This window comes from Pleurodeles waltl, chromosome 12 (assembly GCF_031143425.1).
Source record: "Pleurodeles waltl isolate 20211129_DDA chromosome 12, aPleWal1.hap1.20221129, whole genome shotgun sequence".
NCBI classification, from domain to species: Eukaryota; Metazoa; Chordata; class Amphibia; order Caudata; family Salamandridae; genus Pleurodeles; species Pleurodeles waltl.
This window is the reverse complement of record NC_090451.1, coordinates 683038940-683061444: the sequence shown is the minus strand read 5'-3', so window position 1 is coordinate 683061444 and position 22505 is coordinate 683038940. Positions and strand designations below refer to the sequence as shown.

The window sequence follows — 22505 nt, the reverse complement described above, 5'->3', positions numbered from 1 at the left end:
AGATAGCCCACCATGATCGGAAAAATTGAATCTGGAGAGAACAAAGGGGTGTTGATCAATGCTTAATTTGTGCTTATTGTTTCCGGTGCTAAGCACTGGCACTTATTTTTGCGGGTCGGGGCTTATTCTTCTGCCTCAAGCATTCACTACGAGCAAAAGACACATATGAGCAAGGCAGAGGAAGGGAAAAACAAAAAAGCGTCACAAAGGGAGAAAGTAGAAAGCTGGAAGAGTGAGCAGAAGGGGGAGGGAGTGGATTTGAATGGGTTGAAGAGGCCCGAGACGGCTTCAGGATTACCCTGGCTCAGTATTTCTTATTCACACATTTAATTGCAGCAGTCGCATGTTTAAGAGGAGGGCTTTGGGCACCAGCATGTTTTAACTTACAAATTAAGCACTGATGTTGATAGTTCTGGACCATGGATAGGTACAATTGGACCTCTCCCTGAGGGAATAACTGCTTGTACACGTATACTGTGGGATTATTACTGTTAGCGGTTTCCCTAGTTGTCATAAATTTCTTTCAGCCTCGAATTGGAACAGCTAATGCATGTACTAGGTTGTGTAAACAACTCTGGTAACCCGATCTCCTCCAATGTCGCTTTGACATACGCAAGCCAAGGAATATCCAGGGCTCCAATCAAATTTAGGCAATCTTTAATAACCAAACGGTTTAATGGGGCAGTCTCCTTAGACCAAAGAGATTGCCACAATTAAAGCAGTACTAATTTTATTATAGCCTCAATATAGGGCATGCTGAGCTCCTCAAGGCACACAATGGTGTCACAACTACGCAAGGCAGCTAATACATTCTTAAAGAAGGTGTTTTCTATCCTCTGAATCTACCATGCCCCATATACCTGCTCCATAGGTAGCAATAGACACTGATTTTTACAGAAGCACATCTACTCATATTCCTCCTTCCTTTGGGGATTGTTGATAATGCAGGACCGTTCATTAGATAATGTGCTGCAGAAAAGTACATTTGCACATTTTCTTTATAGTTTCTTTTTTTTTTTCTCCAACCAAAAAATATTTGTTTTTGTGGAGTTGTGGAGAAACCAATTCCCTATAAATTCTTTGGTGTATGGGAGTGTCTCTTCACTTTTCCTCTAGGTGAAGGCACCTACTCCTGCCTTTCCCAGAGGTAGTAGTTGAATGTGTTTAACAACCTACCTCGTTATTGTGAATATCCACAATAATACAGGATGCTATGCCTTTTGATAGTGTTGATCTTATGTATGATAGGAAAAGGGGACTCAATTCTAGAGGGTTCCTTGGGAAGGCAAGCTATGTGTGGATTTATCTGTAATGAGGAATAAAGAGCTTTCCTGCTAAAAGGCTGGAAGCAGGATATAAGATATCTCTTGCGGCTAGAAGTCCAGGGTAGAACCCCTTGCTCTCCTAACAAGGGAATGGGTTACTTAGACAGTGCACCCTGCAACTGAAATAGCTAAAGAATCTGGAGAAAGAGGTGAAGTGAGGGAGAATGTGGGAAAGGGAAAAAGAGGGGTGGAAAACGAGAGTCCAGGAATGTGCTGTTGGGTAGTTGTTGGAAACCATACCAAGTAAAGAATGAAAAAGATGGAAATATATTTGGATTTGGTCATTCCCCTGACTCCCCTAAAACACATCCTTTTAAATAAGCGCTCCTTTTTGAGCCCGAACTCCTCTTGAAAAAAGACATTTGATTACACACTTAAATGGAGATGGAACTCCTCATTTTTTTCAAAGTTTGGTTTCAGCACGAAGTTCTTTAGTAGGCCAGAGTGAAGGGCCCTTCAGCACATTTCAGTTGGCTTTCTGAAATATGCGCCTTTCCCCTCTTAAAATTTGGAGTTTTTGTGCGGTCCTCTGACCCAGTTCCAGACTTTGCCTACTCAGTCAAAGCAAAGTCTAGGTACTTTACAAAAACATCAAGCACGTAGATTTTCCAAAATAAGTAAAGGGGATGGTGGAAAGGTCTCACCTGAATCTGTTTGGACAGCTTCTGAAACGGGGTGATGTATGAGGATTTGGAGAGTTGAAGAATAGCCTCAATATGCTTCACTCCAGGCTTGTCCAGCTGTTGGCTGATCCCTGACAGATCATTGACACGGTCAGACCAGAACTCAATCTCCTCCAGGGGTCCGGAATTCTCTCCTGTTTCCAGAGCCTCCTGTGCACTCAACACTTCTTTGATCTGACGTGTCCAATGAACCATGCATGCTGCCAGAGGGAGGATAATATAGTGATTGGTTTTTGCAGCTGTCCCTTTCATCAAAGTTGCTCACTAGGATCACAGCAATCCTTTTCCCACAACATATCCTATATTTCTTCCCAATCTGAGAGTAGAAATTATAAGTGGCATACCACATTGTATGATTTTTGCTGGCTTGAATGTGCCACATTGTACTATGAGATGTATCCTAAACTGAGCATTGATTGAAAGTATTCACACACCAAACAGACCAGACAAGTTTGTAGAACTAGGCCGCCTTGCCCATATATTCTTTCCAAAATTAAATGTTTTTGCTTATACTATACCAAATTACACAACGTACAGTATGGGAAATTACATCAAAAATGATACTCAATGCAATATTCTAAGTATTATCATACACTGACACAGCAGGAGCAAGTTATAACATACGATAACACATCATGATCATAACTGATAAGAAAACAAGTTACTTACCTGTAACTACAGTTATCCAGTATTGGTATCTTTCATAAATTCACATGCTTGAGTCATCCCTGTCATCAAAGTGGGAGTCCCACGGTACATAAAAAGCAATAATTAACAAATAAAAATGTTTTTTCTATAGGCTATAATGGTAACACAATTCACTCATATAGCCTAAGTCCTTTTGTGAAAGGACCCAAACCTGGCTGCTGACCAATCAGGCACCAGCACCCTCTAGAACACTCTCCAGAGAAGCTCTTTCCCTCAGATTTTCTAGCACGAGAGTGAAAAAAAGATTATGACCTGAGAGGAAATGCGAGTGTCTAAGGGGAGGAGGGTGGGTCGCATGTGAATTTATGAAAGATACCAATACTGGATAAGGATAAGTTACTTACCTGTAAATCCTAGTTCTCTTCCAGGGGTATCCTCATCAAAGTCATAAACATTGAATATTCCCGCCCCCGTGCTGGGACCCCGGAGCATATATAAAATACACACATGTATAAGTATGAAATATACAAGAAAAATATAGTATTTTTTTGTAGACAATTTTCATACCAAATTCATGCATACATGTGCATAACAGCAATGCCGACTATATTGATAAACAAGCTAAAATGCTTTATTTCTATGGAGTTTTTTTTTTTTTCAAAACACTCTCTTATAAAATTACAAGAAAAATCTTTCCAAAGCCCCATAGCTGGGCCCAGGAAAAGAAGCACTAGCAACATCTGTGAAAAAACAGAAAAACAACATTGAAAACAATAGAGCATTATTAGCCAAAAGGCTGCATGCAGGTCAATACAGCAGAACCACAAAATGTGGCACCGTGCCTTTAAGACCCTGAGCACCTCCAGTATCCCACCATGCCTCAGGGGTGAAGGAGAGGTGACAGTTGGTTCACAGTTAGGTCAGTACTTTTTTACGATGACAACACATCTTGCATATTAGATAGATGGTCCGTCCTACACTTCTAGGAGACTTACGTCCGGGGAGGAGGGTGGGTTGTTTATGACTTTGATGAGGATACACCTGGAAGAGAACTAGGATTTACAGGTAAGTAACTTATCCTTCTCTTCCAGGGGATCCTCATCAATAGTCATAAACATTGAATAGATTAGCAAGCCCATCCCTTATCTCTGTGGACTGTCCAATAGAAGTGCAGGGAAAAGACATACACTACGCAAACAAATTTCTCAGAGACGCCTGCCCAACTTGGGCGTCCGCTCTGGCATCTGAGTCCAAACAGTAATGCCTAGTAAATGTATGTACAGATTTCCATGTAGCAGCCTTACATATTTCAGAGATTGGAACATTATTAAGGAGGGCAGCAGTAGCCGCTTTTCCTCTTGTCGAATGAGCCTTAGGCCTAGTCAATAACTGTTTGTTAGCCAATTGATATGCAGTAACAATACATTAACCTATCCATCTAGATATTGTTAATTTTGAGGATGCATTGCCTGTTCTCATATGTCCGTAATTTACCAACAGGTGGTGAGATCGTCTAATCAATTTGGTCTTATCCAGGTAGAATTTTAGTACTCTTTTCAAATCCAGGGAGTGCAATGCTTTCTCTGCTGGAGTACCCGGATTGGGGAAAAAAGTTGGTAGTGATATAGTCTGATTGATGTGAAAATCCGACACCACCTTTGGTAAGAATGATGGATGAGTTCTTAGAACGACTCTATTTTCATGGAAAACCGTGTACGGTTCCTTGGAGGACAAAGCTTGAATCTCACTGACCCTCCTTGCCAAAGTAATGGCTACGAGAAAAGCTGTCTTCCACATAAGGTGTTGCAAAGAAGCTTTGTGGATAGGCTCGAAAGGAGGGCCCATGAGTCTAGATAATACTATGTTCAGTTCCCATGGAGGTGAGGGTTTTCGAATGGGTGGAAAAACCTTCTTCAAACCTTCTAAGAAATCCTTGACTACTGGCATTGTAAAAAAGGATTCCTGAGAAGGTGCCTTACGATACGCTGTAATGGCAGATAAATGTACCTTAATAGATGACACTTGCAGACCCGATTTCGCCAGATGGAGCAGGTAAGACAATATGACCTCCTCCTGAGCCAGAATAGGATTCTGACCCTGCTGACGACACCATATGTAGAATCTCTTCCACTTGAAAGCGTAAGAGCGCCGCATGGAAGGCCTTCTGGACTCCTTTAAGATGTTCATGCATTCCTGCGAGAGCCCTAGATGCCCATACTGTAGGAATTCAGGAGCCATGCAGTCAAGCTCAGAGAGGGAAGGTAGGGGTGAAGAATCTTGCCACCCAGCCTGCAAAGGAGATCCGTTCTGCACGGCAGGCTCCTGTGCGGTTGTTCTGATAGGTTGAGGAGATCCGTGTACCAGAACTGACGAGGCCATTGCGGGGCTATGAGAATCATTCTGGTGTTGGATCTGTAGAGATTGTGTATCACCGCTGGTATCAGGGGAATCGGTGGAAAGGCATAGAGAAATCTCCCTGACCAGGCGATCAACAGGGCATTCCCTCGAGACCCCGTACAGTAGAACCTGGACGCGAAGTCTGGCCATTTTTTATTTACCTGGTCTGCAAACAGATCTAACTGAGGCTGACCCCATTGAACGAAGATGTCTTTGACGACGATGTTGTGAAGAACCCAATCGTGGGCGTCCTCGAGGGTCCTACTTAGGAAGTCCACCTCCACGTTTTGGTGCCCTGGGAGGTGAATCGCTGTAAGAGACATTCCCCTCGCCATGAGCCAATGCCAAATGGCTTGAGATTCCCGAGAGAGGGGCCGGGATTTCGTCCCTCCTTGCTTGTTCAGATAATACATTGTCGTCGTATTGTCCGTCTGCACTAGAAGAGACTTTCCCTGAATTGATGGAGCAAATGATTTGAGAGCCAGATGAACCGCTCTGAGCTCCAGCAGATTGATATGGTACGACCTCTCTTTGTTGGACCACAAGCCCTGAGCTTGGAGAGAACCCAGATGAGCTCCCCAGCCCTGAAGCGATGCATCCGTTACCAGAGTGTCGGACGGGAGTGGCTGATGAAAAGGAACTCCTACTGACAGATGATGTCTGCGCATCCACCATCATAATGATTGCCGCACTCCTACCGGAAGAAGCATTTTGTCCTCCCAGTGGCCTGTGTGTTGATTCCAGTTTTCCTCCAGAGCCTCTTGAAGAGGTCTCATATGCAATCTGGCGTTCGGGACAATGAAAATGCAAGAGGCCATGGAGCCCAACAGAGATGTCACATGACGGACCGTAGGCGTGGGGGAACCCAGAAGGTCTTGACACTTCCTCCTTATTGATAACAGTCGTTCCTCCGAAGGATACACTCTTTCGAGCTCTGTATTCAGTATCGCTCCCAGGTAGTGGAGGGTTTGTGTTGGGATGAGGTTGGACTTTTTGAAGTTGACCTGCAGACCTAGGGATCGGAAGACACCGAGCACAATGTCCAGATGGTCTTTCGCCTGTTCCGGAGAGGAGGCTTTCAGCAGCCAGTCATCTAGGTATGGACAAATGAAGATTTTCTGCTTCCTTAAATGCGCTGCTACCGTTGATACACACTTGGAGAATGTGCGAGAGGCAGACTTTAGGCCGAAAGGAAGCACCTTGAACTGACAGTGTTGGGAGGCTATCATAAATCGTAGGAATTTCTGATGCTTGGGAATGATCGGGATGGAATGGTTTTTTACCTGTAACTCCAGTTCTCTCGTAGGGGTATTTCCATGATAGTCATAAGCACTGAATAGTTCTGCGCGCCTGCGGGGACCCCGGAGCACTGATGTGAAGTATATTCTTAAGTGCAGATACCAGCCCTTTGAAAAAAAAAGGACTGTCAAAACCACTTAAGAATACACTGTGCAGCCTATGTGAACAGCTACACAGGCCAAATTGTTGAAAAGAAAACAGCTGTATTGTAAATTCACGTTCAAACACTCATTTATTCTAGAAATGTAATAAAAAATACATTCTCATACTTTATTTACACCTCCCATGAGAATAAAACAATGCAGGGCAGTGTAGCCCATAGGCTGCCATTATACAGAATGTAAATAGAGCTGTGCCTTTAAGAAAGTAAAGACTTCCTGTATCCCATCATGCACAGCAAAAGGCAGTTGCCTCAGTTCTTTTTGAAGGCTTGTAGCCTGACATGAAGGAACAAAACATTAGTTGGAGTACCAACATCGATACTACTATGGCAACTTTTCTTATGTCAACTCCACCGGGGAGGAGGGAGGGTTGCTTATGACTATCATGGAAATACCCCTACGAGAGAACTGGAGTTACAGGTAAGAAACCATTCCTTCTCTCGTAGGGGATTTCCATGTATAGTCATAAGCACTGAATAGACTAGCAAGCCCATCCCCATAACCGCGGCGGAGTAGACAAAGTAACACTGAAAAAACATGAATCATGCAAATAAATTCTTAAGCGAGGCCTGTCCAACCTGCGCATCTGCCCTAGCGTCTGTATCAAGGCAGTAATGCTGTGTAAAGGTATGGACCGATTTCCAAGTGGCTGCCTTGCATATCTCAGCCAAAGGGATATTTCTCATTAAGGCCGCAGTAGCTGCCTTCCCTCTAGTAGAATGGGCTTTTGGCCTGCCACCAAGAGATTTGTTCGCTAACTGATAACACAACAGTATACATGAAACAATCCATCTGGATAATGATTGCTTAGACGTGCCCAACCCTGTTCTAACTGGGCCATAGTTAACAAAGAGCTGCTGTGATTTACGCAAGCATTTTGTCCTGTCCAAGTAAAATTTCAAAACCCTCTTTACATCCAGGGAATGCAGGGTTCTCTCGGCAGGGGTAGTTGGGTTTTGAAAGAAAGTTGGTAATGAAAGTCGGAAACGACTTTAGGCAAAACATTTGGATGCGTCCTCATCACTACTATCGCAGAATGAAAGACCGTGTAGGGTTCTTGAGCGCAAAGGGCCTGGATTTCGCTGATCCTACGCGCTGATGTGATTGCAACCAGAAAAGCAGTTTTCCAAGTGAGATGTTGAAGTGATGCTTTATGTATTGGCTCGAACGGAGGTAGCATCAGACGCGAGAGGACAACATTCAGTTCCCAAGGAGGAGATGGTCTCCTAATGGGAGGGAAGGCCTTTTTTAAGCCCTCCAGGAAGTCCTTGATAATTGGGATCCTAAAAAAGGAGGGTTGAGAGGGGCTCTTTTTATATGCCGTTAGAGCCGCCAAGTGCACTTTTATTGATGTTAATTGTAAACCCGATTTTGCTAAACTTAGCAAGTATGGCAGGATAGTTTCCTCTCCGCAGGATATCGGGTCAACGTTGTTGTCCAAACACCACACACAGAATCTTTTCCACTTGCATGCATAAGCCGATCGTGTGGAAGGGCACTTTGCTTCTCTTAGGATTTCCATACAGTCCTGAGGTAAGTTCAAGTGTCCATATTGTACTAACTCAGGAGCCATGCTGCCAAAATCAACGATGAGAGGTTGGGATGACATATCTGCCCTCAGAACTTCGTGAGAAGGTCTGGACGATGAGGCAGTCTTATGTGTGGCTTGAGTGACTGGTGAAGAAGGTCTGGAAACCACCATTGGCGTGGCCATTCTGGAGCAATTAGAATCATTTTGGATTGAGCATTGGATAGCTTCTGGAGGACTGCCGGTATCAGGGGAAGCGGTGGAAAGGCGTAAAGAAATGCTCCTGACCAGTTTATCCACAGGGCATTCCCCAGCGTCCCTGGATGGTAATATCTGGAGGCGAAGTTTTGGCATTTTTTGTTTTCTGGGGTTGCGAATAGGTCTATAGAGGGGGTACCCATAGTGCGAAAATGGAACGAACAACGTCGTCGTGTAATACCCATTCGTGGTTCTCGTCCATAACGCGGCTGAGAGCATCCGCTTGACCATTCTGCCTGCCCGGCAGGTGAGTTGCCACTAACGACAGGTTCCTGGCTATAAGCCAATGCCAGGTTGTCTGAGCCTCTCTGGATAATATCCTGGACCTGGTGCCTCCTTGTTTGTTTATGTAATACATGGTGGCCACGTTGTCCGTCTGGAGGAGGAGAGTTTCCGTTTTCAGAGAAGGTAGGAAGGCCTTGAGCGCAAGATGGACTGCGCGAAGCTCCAGCAGGTTGATATGATAGAGACTCTCTCTCTGTGACCACTTGCCTTGGACTCGAAGATGATCCATGTGCGCTCCCCATCCGAGCAGCGATGCGTCTGTTATGATGGTTTGAGCTGGAGTCTGTTGCTGGAAAGGAATCCCCACCAAAAGATTGTTGGGTGAACACCACCACTTGAGGGATTGTAGGGCGTGGGGAGAAAGAAGGACTCTGCTCTCCCAATCGTCCATCAGTTGGCACCATTGATCCTCCAAGCACACCTGTAAGGGTCTCATATGGAGGCGAGCATTGGGAACGAGATGGATACAAGATGCCATTGAGCCCAGTAGAGAGGATATTACTCTTGCAGTGGTCTGTGGTGTTCTCTCTAGTTGTTTGCACTTTTAGAGAATCGATAATCGTTGTTCCTCCGAAGGAAACACCTTTCCTTGATTGGTATCTATAATGGCCCCTAAGTAGTGCAGCCTCTGAACATGCGTTGCTGTGGACTTGAGAAGATTGACTTGAAGACCGAGATTCTGGAGCAGCTAATGAGCCCAGTTGAAATGTTGTTGAGCCTCTAGATAGTTGGAGGCCTTTATGAGCCAATCATCTAGATAGGGGTAGACAAATATTCGATGCTTCCTCAAATGGGCGGCTACCACTGCCATGCATTTGGAAAAGGTTCTCGGTGCTGATTTGAGGCCAAAGGGTAGAACCGCAAATTGGTAATGACTTTTGCCGACAGTGAACCTTAGGAATTTTCGATGTTTCTCGCTCACCGGAATGTGAAAATAAGTGTCGCGAAGGTCTATCGCGCAGAGCCAGTCGCCCTGACGAAGTTGCAGGTATATTTGGTGTGAGGATAGCATCCTGAATTTCTCTCTGCGAATCCACTTGTTTGCTGTCCTTAGGTCTAGAATGGGACGAAGCTCTTGTTTGTCCTTCTTTGGCACTAGAAAATACCTCGAATAAATCCCTTTCCCGCGTTGGTTAACCGGGACGGGCTCTATTGCTCTTTTTTGTAATAGGATTGCTACTTCTAACTGAAGAGCTTCGAGGTGGTGGCTGGCTGGTTTGGGTGGAACAGATGGAGGAGGGCTGATGAATCTGGGAGCGTAACCATTTCGCACAATATTCAATACCCAGGCATCTGATGTGATGCGTAGCCACTCGTCCAGATGATTTGAGATACTTCCCCCTACCGGAGTGGATAACGGAGGAGGGGGAAGCGAAGATTCAGGGCTTAGACGTGGGAGCCTGGCGAGTTGCCTGAGTTTGCGGCGTGGAACGACCCCTTGTCGACTTTCGCTGTGTCGAGAAGGCCCTTTGATGCTGTTGATGCTGCTGGGGACGTGAGGACATCCAGTGTGGTGTCTGATACCTGTGGGTGAATAGTCTTCGCTGGTAGGGACAGAATACTTTTCGTTGTTCCTTTGGGCGTTCAATGCCTACCGCTTTTAAAGTGTCTAGCTCAGACTTCATTCTTGACATCTCGTCATCGGCATAAGAGCCGAACAAGGTGGAGCCTGAGAATGGTAAATTCTGAATTCTCTGCTGTGCCTCTGGTTTGAGAGATGTTAATCGCAACCAAGCGTGTCGTCGTAAAGCTACTCCATGAGCGTAGTTATGTGCCGACAGCACCGAAGAATCAGCAGCAGCGCTTATCACCTGGTTGGAAACCATGGCACACTCACCCACGACCTCCAAGAAATCTTCCCTTTTGTCTTTGGGTAGGTGCTCTGCAAACTGTAGCATAGAGTCCCAAAGAGCACGATCGTATCTTCCTAATAAAGCAGTAGCACTGGCTGCTTTCATTGTGATGGCTGCGGTAGAACATACTTTTCGGCCTGCGGCATCGATCTTTCTACTCTCCTTGTCCGGAGGCGAGGAGGAAGACGGAGATGTAGAGTGTAATTTATTTGCCGCTACTATAACCACCGAATCCGGCACTGGGTCCGACCTTAGGAATAGAGGGTCTTGTTCCGGTGGGCGATACTTTTTAATAAGCCTGGAAGGAGCAGATTTTGTTGTGGCCGGTGTCAGAAAAATATCCATTGCCGGTTCAAGAAGACCCGGGACAAGTGGAAGTAAAGGTCTTGAGGATGCTCTCTGGTGTAAAGTCTCGAAGATCACCGAGGTCGATGGGGCAGGTACCGCCAGCGGGATATTTAGTTTGGTCGCCCCACGCACTAGGACCTCTTGGAAGGTATTCACGTCATACATGGGGGACACCCTCAGGGACGGTGAGTCCGACAGGGTTGGAGAGTAATCCCGTGTAGACGAAGTGGAATGTCTATGACGTGAATGTGACGATCTCTGACGTGACTCATGTCGATGGTGCTGAGAGAGTGTAGTTTAATATTACATATTATAGACGTGAAATACTTATGATTAACAAAGCTGCATTAAATAAAATATTAATTGAAACATATTCATTAACGTAAAGGATTTTCATGTGTGTAAACTAATGTCGACTGTAAGAAACAATTGTTCATAGTTTGCCTAACTGAGCACATTAAAACGCGTAAGACTGCATTCGTTAGAGCCATATATCTTAAGTTAGCGTGAGTCGAGGAAAGCTGTGTAGCTCTCATATTAAAAGCGTATTTTTCTGTCTCTTCAGTGTGCTGACTTGCAAAAGGCCATGACCCAGCGATTGTTCTTTTTCTTCACTAGTTTGCAACAACACCCAACTCTCCCATCCGCATGTTAGTAGCTTCTAGTATAAAAGATATGTGCTTCGAAACAATAATAGACACTTCCAAGGACGGGAAAGCGAGAAGAAGAGAACTTTTGACCCGACGTGTGCCAGAACGGTGAAGTAACCCCGGATGAGCCACCTACGAAAATACGTCAATTATGAAGACCAATTAGAAATTAGGAAATTATCGTGAAATGACAAAATGCATTACTTAATGTATAATTTGATAGGTTACCAATGGTGGGGTGTATTGACTGACCAATAGAATTTTGGGGGAATGTATCACGGAAAAAGGGATAAAAACCCATGACACAAGAAACAAAGAGCATTAGGTAGGGAATGATATCGATTGCATCCCGAAACTCTGTCACTCTATTCGGTGATTTGAGACCTAGATAAAACCATCCTTGCCCATAGACTGCCCCATTACACTTTCCTTCTTATGAGGAAAGTGACCCTTGCCTTTAACTTAGATAGACTGACGGTGATCTAACTGATGTCCTGAAGACGAAGACCGATCCTGTATGCTGACCTATCTTGAGGAGGGTATTTATAAATGTTGTTAATGAAATCTACTTATTTGCCTTTTCTTTCTAGGTACCAACTGCTGTATGTTTTTGATTAGAGACCTTAATTAGATGTTTTCCAAATTGATGTTCCAAATTGTTTTGCATGAAGTCCAACATGCTAATGCTAATTAGAGGTTAGATGAGGCATCCATCCCGACTGACAAACTGACGTGACTGACGTGGTGCTATGCTGAACTTGTATCTCTAGAAGGTTCTATGTATTACGGTCTGCTTATAGTCAACTGATTGTCTATGCTTCTGATCTTTGCAATATTGAAAGTCTATTATGGTTGCCATCTTGTGATTATGCTTATTTACTTCTTGGTTTTGAGTTTGATGCATTTGCTATTAGATTGTAATCAATAGGGAATAAAATTCATAAAACTCTATTAAGGTGTGATTATTCATGACTAAAAGGTCATGGTTGTGCCGAATGCTTATTAATGCCTAAGGTGAGATATATTTTGGTGCTAACTGTTGATAATGTTATTGACATATTAATTGATATATTAATCAGTTACCTCGTCCTACGGTGTCTCACCACTGGGTCCAAAGATTCATCGGCCTAAAACGAGTCCTGATATGTATAAATAAACTTAAAGGGACGCGTTAACAGTTCTGGTAGCAGAGTACGGTTTGGCCCTTGGGGGCCCTAGGACGGAGTTTCATTGCTTAATTGTTTTTCTGTGATAATGCAATTTGGAGAGATGATGAGTTCCTAGGTTCGCCATGGCTTTCTCAGGATCTCGGAGCCTGCCTAAATGAGTTGGGAATGTTCTCGGCGCCATAGTATGTGTGGTTAGGGTCTTTGCGCTTATTAAATCTTATGCATTCTGCAGGTGGTTGTGAATATTTGAGTGTGATTAGGCCAAATTAAGTGTTGTTTAGAAGGAGTGGGCGTACTCCACAGTATGAGAGTAGGGAAGTCGGCGTACTTCATGTGAATGCAGCGCTTATTGCTCAAAATTATCCACGTGGTTGGTTGTTGTATACGGACCTATTGAGGTCTAAGACTCCGGAGTATGATGTTAAATATGGTTTATGTTGTAATCTGTGCGGTTTAGTAGGTCAATCGGGCGTGGTTGACAAGTCAAGTTTCGAGTTATGATGCATGTGTGAAACCTTCGATGGAGATTTGACAAGTTCTAAAGTGCACTACAAGGAGTCATTGACAAGTCAAGAGTAGGATTTGCAGGTCGAATTCTGCTTGCGTATGTGGGAACTGAGAAGGAGAGAGTAGCGGCCGAGGCTTCAAGTGAAATCTCTGTAAAGTTCTGAAGCGAATGTGTTACCCTTCCTGTAGTAAACCGGCAGATTTGTGTTGTCATTTAAGTGCTGGCAATAATTTGCATTAGTTTGTGTGAGTTGTAAGGAGTTAGTGAGGTGTGGACAAGCCGCAAGACTTTGTCAGCTGCAGTGTGTGTGAGTGTGACGTCAGTGGTGCCGCGCTGAGATAGGTCAGATGCCGAGAGGGGTCGCGCACGGATTGGCTGCCGTCCGTGAGAGGCAATAGGTTGAGAAAAGGATAGGTGAAGAGTGTCCTGGGAACTAAGCCGTTTTCTGATTAAATACGAAATAAAGAATTGCAAAAATGAATTTTGTTAAGGCATTCAAAAGCGCTTTGAGAGGAGATGTGTATATTGTTGCAACCGATGGGGAACCTACACCACCTGAGGGTACACCAGCCTATACGGTTATGGAGGAAAAGGGTGTTGCACCATGTTTATGGATAAAATAATGGCACAAATTAACAGAAAAAGAGGGGTGTCTAGCGTTTCCAGAACATGGAACATTTAATCTAAAGGTGTTAGAAAATTTGAGGTGGATGTTAAGTACACAGAAACCACCTCCGAGACCGGCACAATATGAGGCTTTGGCGATTTGGGACCTGATGGCTCTTAAACATAGACAAGAAAGGTTTCACAGAAGATTGACAAGAGCAGAAAAGTCCTATGCAGAGGCTAGATGGGATAATGAGAACAAAATGTGGAGACGAGGAATAGTGGATGGGTTAAAGCTGTTTCCGGCATTAACACAGGGAGAAGAGACACAGGGAAAGAAAGCTTCTTGCAAAACTGACAAAGATTCAGGCAAATTCAAAGAAAACAAAAGGTCCTGGGAAGAAGAGGATGATTCAGATGATGAGGCGTTTATGGATAGATTGTTACATGATCGTCCGCCACCGTATGCGGTGAACGACAGTGCTCCAAGTACTAGCTTGGATCCTGGGAACCAGACGAAGGAGAAGGGAGTTACTGATACGGCACAGACTAGCAATACAGCCTTGATACAGAATGGTGTCAGTGTACCCACTGCACCAGACTCGCTGATACAGTTACAGCCTCCACCGCAGATAAAAAGAATTTACCCCGATGTCCCAGTGCTCGAGACTACTACGAACTTGGTGGTGCCGCCGGACCCGATATATACAAAGCCTAGGTTAATACAGATTGAGTCAACTCCACAGCTAGTGTAACAACCGCCACAACTGATACCTGGGTATAACCCCGTAGCGGGTCCTTTGAAAGAACCTGTACCAGGGACATTAGAACAGACCTATGGTGTTGCCGCTCCAAGAAGCTTGGGACCAGGCCAGACACCTGCCGCTATATCGCTACCTATTACTGTTGGTCCCCCAGTACCGTTATATGCACAGGAGAAAACAGGGACATGCGAACAGGGGGTTATGACTCATGAAGCAATAAGAGGAGGGCCTATTAGAACTCCACAAATAATGGCCCAGGGAGGACAGGTCTGCGAACAATCAAGACCCTTAATGGACCTCAGTCCAATAGGGGCACCTCTTGAGGCAATGCGGCAAGCAGGGTTGGGAGTCCTGACTCCCCAAACTATGAGTACAAATACCTCATATACTCCAATGATACATGCAGGGAACATTTCCCTGCAGGGTTTTACAGTACAACAGCTAAATGAGTGGTTAGAGAAAACTTGCACTTCACAAAAGACTACAGTGACTACAGTCGAACCTGAAAAAGAAAAACAAGATGAATATCTGAATCTAGTACGACTAGGAGCAGAAGCTGCTGAATTGGTGGAAGGAACAATGGGAGTGAATAGGTTGGAATCATACACTGAGGCAGAATTAAGGTACTTATGCCCTAAGATTACCAAAGAGGTAGGCAAAGTACACCAGAGATTAACGAATTTGGCAGACAAATACAATATCGACATTGGAAACACGAAACATTTGAAAAGGAGTTACAGATTAGATTTTGACACTAAAGATTTTGAACACATGAGATCTGCAGGCATGAAGACACACTTGAAAGAGTTGCTGCAAAGCGCACCAATTTGGGGAGCACTAGAGAAATGGGAAGGCCGGTGGGCAAAGAAAAGAGATAAGGGAAAAAGAGATAGCCCAGGGTCTAATGAAACAACAGTCACACCTAATTTAGACACAGTGAAAATCCTACCTATGAGAGAAACAGCTGGTGGTGTCTTGGTGCATGTGCCTTGGTCCAGGGGAGACATTTTGTCCTTTACGAATGATTATCCTAGGTTGAGAGAAAAACCGATTGAGTGGTATCAGCAGACAGATAGATTTGTGAAACTTGCGAAATGTCTCTGGGAAGACTTGAATACCTTGTTTGAGATTATTGTTCCGCCAGACTTGTGGCTCGAGTGCAAGAGAGGGGTAGATTGGTCCACAAGGGAACCGGCAAGGGATAAGGTGACTGGAGCACCTTCTGAAGAGGTGATGAAATATTATCATAAAGTAATTGAGTTTTTGAAACAAAAGGTGTCGCCGAAGGTGACTGATTGGCAGAAAATCGACCGGACCTCTCAAGAGGTTAAAGAGTCAATACATGCATATTATGAAAGACTGTTGAAGGCATTCAAACATTACAGTGGTACTGAAACAATTGAACCGAAGGACATGAACCATCTTGTGTTCAGATTTGTCGAAGGGCTGAGACCGGAGGTCAGCCAGATGATTAAAAATCATCTGATTTGTTGGCAAGCTAAACCGATTGATGAAGTATTACAGTATGCAAAATACTGTAGTGACGAAATTGAGTTGAAGCAGAAAAAGTTGAGGGAGAAAGTGATGGTGATGCAGATAAGAGCTGCACAGGCTGGAATACAGGGAAATGGTGTTCAGCAAATGATACAGCAACAACCGCAATTGAATGGTGTGTTTCAAGCACAGCCGAGAGGTAGAGGTCGAGGGTTTGTGAACCGTGGTTCGGACATGAATAATGTTGTTATTCAAAATGACGGTCAAGGAGTGAAAAAGATGTCACCATGTCATGCGTGCGGGGGCGTGGGGCATTGGAAACGGAATTGTCCGAATATGATGCAGGATGGTACAGTTCAGCAGAGTATTAATGCCAGGTACACTACAAAATTCACGAGGTCCAAGAATGAGACACCAGAATCAGAATTATCAAAATAATTTGGTGCAAATGTCAGGGGTGCAACCCATGCAGCAAATACAAATGCCGCGTTTCCAAACAGTGTCAGTACAACCAATGCAACAGCAGATCCCTATGGTGCCTAGACAGCAAATGCAGTTACCCCTAGCTCCGATGGGACAGCAACAGGTGACGCTTCCTCAGCAGGTCACAGGCCAGGTAACAAACCAAAACAACACTGTACAACAATTCCCATTAAGAGGTGAAAGTGATATGAATGAAGATTGGTCAGATGACAGCTCAGACAGTGAAGAGTGCAGGCTTGCAGCTTCTTTAGAGGTAGATCAGAGAGGCCCATATGTAGAGGGAAAAGTAATGGGCTACAAAGTTTAATTTTTAGTCGACACAGGAGCTACACGCTCTACGGTTCGTAGTGCAGAAGTACCGAGATTACCTCTTTCGGGGCGCACCATACGAGTGGTCGGTGTGGCTAACCAGTACCTGATTTATCCGATTACTGACCCAGTGCAGGTTGAAATTGGAAATTTCCAGGGCCTGCATAGATTTGTTGTGTGCGACTCAAGCCCAGTATCCTTATTAGGGAGAGACTTATTATGCAAAACCAAATGTTCGATTACCTGTTCCAATGGTGGAATAGAGGTACAGACAAACAGTGATGATGAGGGAGATGAGGGTCAACTCATAGAAGAAGGAGGAGAGACGAATTAAGATTACCCTCTAATTACTCTATTCCCAGTGTTTACCTTGATCGATCTACCTGCTGATCTACAAGGATCCGTAACAGAGAAGGTGTGGGATTTGACTGGAAAAGAGGTCAGATTAATCAAGGGAGTAGGTCCAGTCAAGGTGCAGATAAAGCCAAATGCAGTGTTCCCACAAGTGCCACAATACCACATGATCAGGATGTCCTTATTGAAGTGACACAGATAATTGCAGATTTTCTCAGACAGGGAGTCTTGAAAGAAGTCCTGAGTAGTCCGTGTAACTCTCCTATTATGGGTTTGAGGAAGCCCTGTGGAAAGGTTCGAATTGTGCAGGACTTGAGAAAAATAAACGAAATTGTGATAAAATGCTGCCCTGTGGTTCCCAACCCAGCGGTAATAATGTTCCAGGTTTCTTGTGATGCTGAATGGTTTACTGTAGTAGACCTATCACAAGCATTTTTCTCGATACCACTTCACGAAGACAGACAGTTTTTGTTCAGTTTCAAATTCCTGGATAAGGTGTACAGTTGGTGCAGAATTCCTCAGGGGTTTTCTGAGTCACCATCCATCTTCATTCAGATATTGAAGAAAGATTTGGAACCTCTTGTGCTGCCTTTCAATTCGACTCTTGTGCAGTACATTGATGATTTGTTGATTGCATCTAAAACCAGAGACAGCTGTAAATATGATACCATTGCATTGTTGAATCATTTGGGAAAGAACGGACACAAGGTGTCACCTAAAAAGTTGCAGTACTGTCAAAAAGAAGTGAAATATCTAGGACATCTGATTGAGAAGAATATCAAAAGAGAGAATAACAGCTGTTCTACAAATGAATCCCCCAACAACAAAGAGAGATGTCAGGATGTTTCTAGGAATGGTGGGTTACTGCCGTCAGTGGATACCCAATTTCTCGATTATTTCAAAGCCCTTAATAAACTTGACAGGAAAGGAGGTTAAGGATGAACCCTACACAATCACTTTGACAAAAGAAGAGCTTGAGTCATTTTTAGAGCTGAAAGAGTGCATGTGCAGGGCTCCAGCATTAGGAATGCCTGATTATGAGAAACCTTTTCTGTTGTTCTGTCATGAACGTGATGCTTGTTCTTTGTCTGTTTTAACACAGTTCCACGGAGATGCAAATCACCCTGTAGCATATTTTTCAGCTACTTTGGACCCTGTCGCAGCAGCCTTACCGGGTTGTTTGCGAGCAGTCGCAGCAGTTGGTCAAAGCCTTTCACAATGTGAGGGCATAGTCATGGGATACCCTTTGACAGTATTGGTTCCACATTCTGTCGAAATTCTGTTGACACGAACTAAGACACAACACATGACAAATGCACGACTTACCAAATATGAGACAATTATCCTGGGGTCACCAAATGTTACATTAAAAAGATGTACTGTGCTAAACCCGGCAACTCTACTTCCCAATGAGAATACAGAAATCAAAGATGGGGAAGAATTTGAGCATGATTGTCTTGAGGAGACTGAGCTCTGTACCAAACCTCGCCCAGATATACAGGATACCCAGTTAAAGGAAAACGATTGCATTATGTTCGTTGATGGGTCCTGTTTAAGAGATTCAGCAGGGACATTGAGAGCTGGCTACGCAGTATGTACCATATCTGGCATAGTCGAGGCCTCCTGGCTCGAGAAAGTGTTTTCTGCACAGGTGGCAGAATTAATAGCTCTCACAAAAGCCTGCCACGCTGCTGTAAATTTGAAAGTCACAATCTATACTGACAGCAGATACGGATTTGGAATTGTACATGATTTTGGTCAACTCTGGTCACAGAGGGGTTTCATGACATCCTCTGGTTCACCAGTGAAAAATGGAGAACAAATAAGAGATTTGTTACATGCGATTCAGTTGCCTCTTGAAATTGCCATGGTGAAATGCAGTGCTCACACCAGATCACAAGACTTTGTGTCAATGGGGAATGGTTATGCAGACCAAGTCGCAAGATTTTGTGCATTAAACTGTATATCATTTAAAGAGCAGTGGGAACTGTTACCGCAACCTGAGAATGACACGACCTTAAGCCTAGCATTATGAGTGGTTGATACCCTAGATCATGGGTACTCACAAACATTTTCCCAGGGGCCGCACAGTTTGCTCTGTGATGTGACCTAGGGCCGCACTGATGCCAGCAGGGTGGCGGTCGGAGGGGTGGGGAGGGGTAGTGGTAAAGTGGTTGTAGGGGAAATGAAGCGTATACATCCGGTGTCTGAATTGCGCAATGTGAAACCAGAAACTGGGGTATAAATCCCGACTTCTCCACTTAACCAAATTGTGTGATCCCAGGCAAATGTTTTATTTCATTTTACCTCCTTTTCCTTCATCGTCACATTTAAGAACCTTGAAATACGTCTTCAGGATGTATGCTGTATAAAACCTTGTGGGTCTGATTTAAAAAGCTATAATATTGTTCATGTATAATAGAAACACAGCCCTCCCAAAGAGTTCACATAACAACTGACTAGCCTCTTAGTTCACATTGCTGTCAGGGTGTGGGGGGTGGATGGGGGATGAAAGTTTGTAAATTTATGTTTGAAAAATATCACTTTAAAAAATACTTCTCAATGCAGTGAAATAATCGTGTGTACTAAGGCGAAATGGTTCTGCAGATTAATGAAATGCACTTTTTGAATTTCAAACAGATCATACTTTTATATTTTCGCTTCAAGATGTATTTAATAATGAAGGTGTTTCTAAAGTTGAGTTCCAGGACACCCTAGTTACTCCCTTTTCAATTAGCCTCCAAATGAATACTTGCCCGTTTATTTATAATTTTTAGTGCTAATGCCAAGTCAAATAAAACAGCAGCACAGCACAGTGCTGCTGATGACCTGGGGGCCGCACGTAAATGTCAGGAGGGCCGCATGCGGCCCCCGGGCCGTACTTTGAGTATCACTGCCCTAGATGAATTAAAGACATTACAAAGCTGCGCTAGTAAAGAAGAAAAACGTTCCTGGCAGAAAATGCAGTGTGTACAAAGAGCAGATGATATGTGGGTTTCAGAAGAGGGAAAACTGGTTTTGCCAAATAGTCTTCTGTCACAATTTGCCCGATTATACCATGGGCAGGCACATTTAGGAAGAGATGCCATGATCAGATCCTTTAAGATTGATTGGTTCAATCCAAAATTCAGACATGCCGCAGAAATTACTTGTCACAGGTGCATCATCTGTCAACAGATGAACGCTGGAAAAGGAACCGTGGTAACTTTGAGCCACATTGGGAGAGCGGGAGGTCCATTTAACAAAATGCAAATGGATTTCATTGAAATGCCTGTTTGTGGAGGATTGAAGTACGTGTTGGTGATTGTGTGTGTTTTCAGTCATTGGATTGAGGCATATCCTACACGTAGGAATGACAGTCTTACACTTGCAAAACTACCACTCAGAGAATTAATACCAAGGTTCGGGTTTCCGGTTTCTATAGAATCAGATAGGGGAAGACACTTCGACAATGAGGTGATTAAACTTCTGTGTGCCGCACTCAACATTGAACAAAAGCTGCATTGTAGCTATCGCCCTGAAGCATCAGGACTAGTTGAACAGATGAATGGTACACTAAAATCAAGAATAGCAAAAATGTGTGCAGCAACAAACATGAAATGGCCAGATGCATTACCTCTAGTGCGGATGTCTATGAGAAACACGCCAGATAAGAAAACGCGACTGTCCCCCCATGAAATCCTCATGGGCAGAGCAATGAGGTTACCGGCGGTACCTGCAAATGCACTAGTGAATATTACAGATGATATGGTGTTGGATTACTGCAAAAGTTTGGCTGATGTGATTCGCTCTTTCTCTCACCAGGTGGAAGCTAACACGTTACCACCAATCGGCGAACCAGGACACTCTCTGCAAGCTGGAGATTGGGTGGTTGTCAAGAAGCACGTGAGGAAATCGTGTCTTGAGCCGCGTTGGAAGGGGCCATATCAAGTAATATTGACGACCACTACTGCTGTGAAGTGTGCCGGGGTTCCCAACTGGATACATGCCAGCCATACAAAAAGGGTAACGTGTCCTGTTGAAGAGGAACTTGAAAATACCGGTACGGTAACTTCAGGAGGAAAAGTCTCAGAGTCGGAGATTAGTCAAGGAAGATCTGAGACTACAGGAGAGCCCACTGAGAACAGCCTTGTCCCTCAAGCTGACAGTGAGTTCGAAAGAGGTGACGAAGTGCCTATCTCAGTTGAGGCAGCAGGAGAACAAAGGCAAGGAGAGGTTCTCCCAGAAGTAGACGAATACAATTCAGAGCCTGAATACAGTATAGAACCGGAAGTCGACGGAGAAGGAGAAGTGGTAAACTCAAACCGAAACAAATCTGAGTCTTCTGAACCAGTTGCAGGTTCGTCAAGAGAAAACACCATATCACAAGAGGAGGGTGTTGTCCAACGTCCTGAAGGAAAACATCGAAACAAGACACACAGAGGTGATAGTTGGCCAGACAAATCACATCTTAGAATAAGAGAAATAGCGAATGAGAAAATAATAGAGGAAAGTGATACTTCACAAGCAGATGATCTGAGTGAAGGAGAACAACAAGGTGAACGAAAATTAAAGAGAAAGAGAATAGCAAACAGAAGATATACAGGTCCTGAATGGGCATATGCTACAACCTCTGAATGGCAACAAGAATTCTTACCATTCTGCTTTGATCGAGAAGTACCGGGTCAATACTACGGTACCTGAACAATATGCAATAAGAGAACTGAGAAAAAAAAAAAAGTTGAAATCGTGAAAGCTGAAAAAGAAGAGTCTTTAGAAACTACCGGAAAGTGACATTAAACCTGGATTTGACTTCAAGAAACCTGATTACGACAAGCTGCTAACCTGATTTGACGAAAAGGGGTCCTGGAGTGAGTGAAGACGCTGTAAAATACGCAGAAAGAGTTTGCTTCTCAGAGTTGATTGTTGATCTGCTATTCTGATTCTATACAAACATGGCTTATAGTAGCAAAGGAAGTAAAGTGTGTGGTTGGTTAGGACTTATGATAGGTGTTGTATGCGCAATAATGATTGTGGGAGTGATTGTAGGAATGCCATGGAGAGAGAGTGAAACTATTAATGCAACTTCAAAACCTGAGACTACTACTACTACTAATAAACTATCACCATGGGAGAAATTTGAGCAAGACGCAAGACATCTGCATGAGGGAACTAATGCAAAAGGGGAACTTTCTACTAATGTTTTCTATCGCTTACTAAATGAGTATGTGGAAACTATGGATGCGGAAGACTGTTATGTATGTACTAAAATTCCTTCATCTGTGCAGGAGGGAGTTACTTATCACAGCCTCCCTCTTACTTATGGAATTAGCTGCAGCTTGCTATTAACAAGATTTTATGATCAAGAGCATGTGCAATACTTTTATTCAAATTTAGATGTTGT

The 22505-nt window shown here is 43.9% G+C and overlaps 1 protein-coding gene across 1 annotated transcript in view; it reads right to left on the bottom strand.

Moving 5' to 3' along the window:
* DNAH2 (dynein axonemal heavy chain 2) overlaps positions 1-22505 on the bottom strand; it is a 1666550-nt gene that overhangs the window by 1495389 nt on the left and 148656 nt on the right. The window contains exon 7 of the mRNA XM_069218683.1: positions 1970-2208. Coding sequence (XP_069074784.1) covers positions 1970-2208 — 239 coding nt within the window. The remainder of the gene's footprint in view (positions 1-1969; positions 2209-22505) is intronic.